We start from the raw sequence: 1,522 nt of genomic DNA, 5'->3' as shown, positions 1-1,522 counted from the left end.
TCAGTAGTCCCTCATTTCCGTTCTTGGTACCAGTTGAATAGAAGAAAGTTGAACCTTATACTAGGGATCATTGTTGGTCTCTACGTGACTTTTTCCAGGAGGGGTGGAACTCGCCGTTATTAGAATATGAGATTTTGATGAAATAATATCTGTGCATTGAAGAAATTAAAGAAATGAAATGAAATAGAATTTTGAAAAAGGTACGCCAAGGCGGTACGTCGGGGCGTAACACCGCCCTGACTCTGTTGTCGTTAATTTCTCTCATCACTTTTAAACATTATACTTGTTGGCAATTTAACCATAAACATCATTCCATATTCTGTATTCTATTTTTCCGCATCACGGAAGTTGGGAAATCTTTCTCTCATAATTTGTTGTTGAATTCGTTGAGCCAAAGCGCGTGGTCCTCGTCTGTTGTATTCTTCATCTTGATCCATCGGATCAACATCATTCTCTACGGGATGAGCTATCGGTGCTAGTTGTTCGTCATCTTCATTGTTTAATCGTAGTTGCACTCTCATGTTGTGCAGTACTGCACACGCATTAACAATTTTCGCTGCGAACGCTGGTTCGTACATCAAGACTCGCTGGTATGACAAGCATCTCCATACAGATTTAAAAACTCCAAAAAACCGCTCGACGACGCTTCTAGCCTTACATAGTTGTTGTGTATATTGATGTTGTCGCGTATCTTCAGGAAAATTGGCCAGAGGTGTTAACAGCCAAGGCTCCAACGGATATCCAGCATCACCTGATGGAAAATGTATTGATTTAGAAAAAAGTAGACTAAATATAATATGCATATTATGTATATAAAACTCAAATTGAACCTATGCTGCTTTGCTGAACAGTGAAAAATATTTTCACTTTGACTGCGCTTAAGGTGTTAACCAAGCGCAGTCGATGTAGTGTTAGTATTGTGGCTCTGACTGCGCTTGGTCAAGACCATATTTTCGCGGTCATATTTTTCGACATCGACCGCGCTCGGCCAATACCCTATGCGCAGTCGAGTGACAATATTTTACAACAACTCCGCTTGGTCAAAACCCTAAGCACAGTCATTGAAAATAAATTTTTTTCAATTTTTCGGCCGCTTATGCAGCATTCAGATATATGCAAAATACACTGTATGACATCACAACTTACCAATTGGCCAAGTTCTTCGTTCTCCTCGATTATAATGGAATTCCATAGCCCTCCGGATAGGTGATGTGCTCCATATGTACGCATCATTTCGAGCACCTGGATGTCGTGGATTTATGTTCAATATTGTGAGATCTGGATCAACAATCTGCAACAAGAATAATAATAAAGAAGTTGAAAGACAAAACATTACATTCAGTTACGCACGGAATAAAATAGAAATTCCTTTAAAATTTATAATAAATTCTTATACAAGAATGACACAATTAGGCAATTTCACTTGAAATTCTCATTTGTAATTTTTCTTGTTATTTTTATCATTTTCAATGATAAAATTTGAAGCAAAATTGTAAAATTTAAAGAATTTATTTGGAAGAAC

General features: G+C 37.5%; 1 protein-coding gene across 1 annotated transcript; it reads right to left on the bottom strand.

Moving 5' to 3' along the window:
* Positions 1-311: 311 nt before the first annotated feature.
* On the bottom strand, positions 312-1,233 carry LOC124292998 (putative nuclease HARBI1). The gene is made up of 5 exons (XM_046731890.1): positions 1,147-1,233; positions 1,026-1,048; positions 831-934; positions 437-751; positions 312-394 (listed from the first exon to the last, which is right to left on the bottom strand). Exons 1-5 carry the CDS (start codon positions 1,231-1,233, stop codon positions 327-329), a joined length of 597 nt encoding a protein of 198 aa, XP_046587846.1. The 3' UTR covers positions 312-326.
* Positions 1,234-1,522: the final 289 nt, after the last annotated feature.

The sequence above is a fragment of the Neodiprion lecontei genome, chromosome 2 (genome assembly GCF_021901455.1).
Source record: "Neodiprion lecontei isolate iyNeoLeco1 chromosome 2, iyNeoLeco1.1, whole genome shotgun sequence".
NCBI classification, from domain to species: domain Eukaryota; kingdom Metazoa; phylum Arthropoda; class Insecta; order Hymenoptera; family Diprionidae; genus Neodiprion; species Neodiprion lecontei.
Note: the sequence above shows the minus strand (reverse complement) of the source record. Positions and strands in the feature narration are given on the sequence as shown.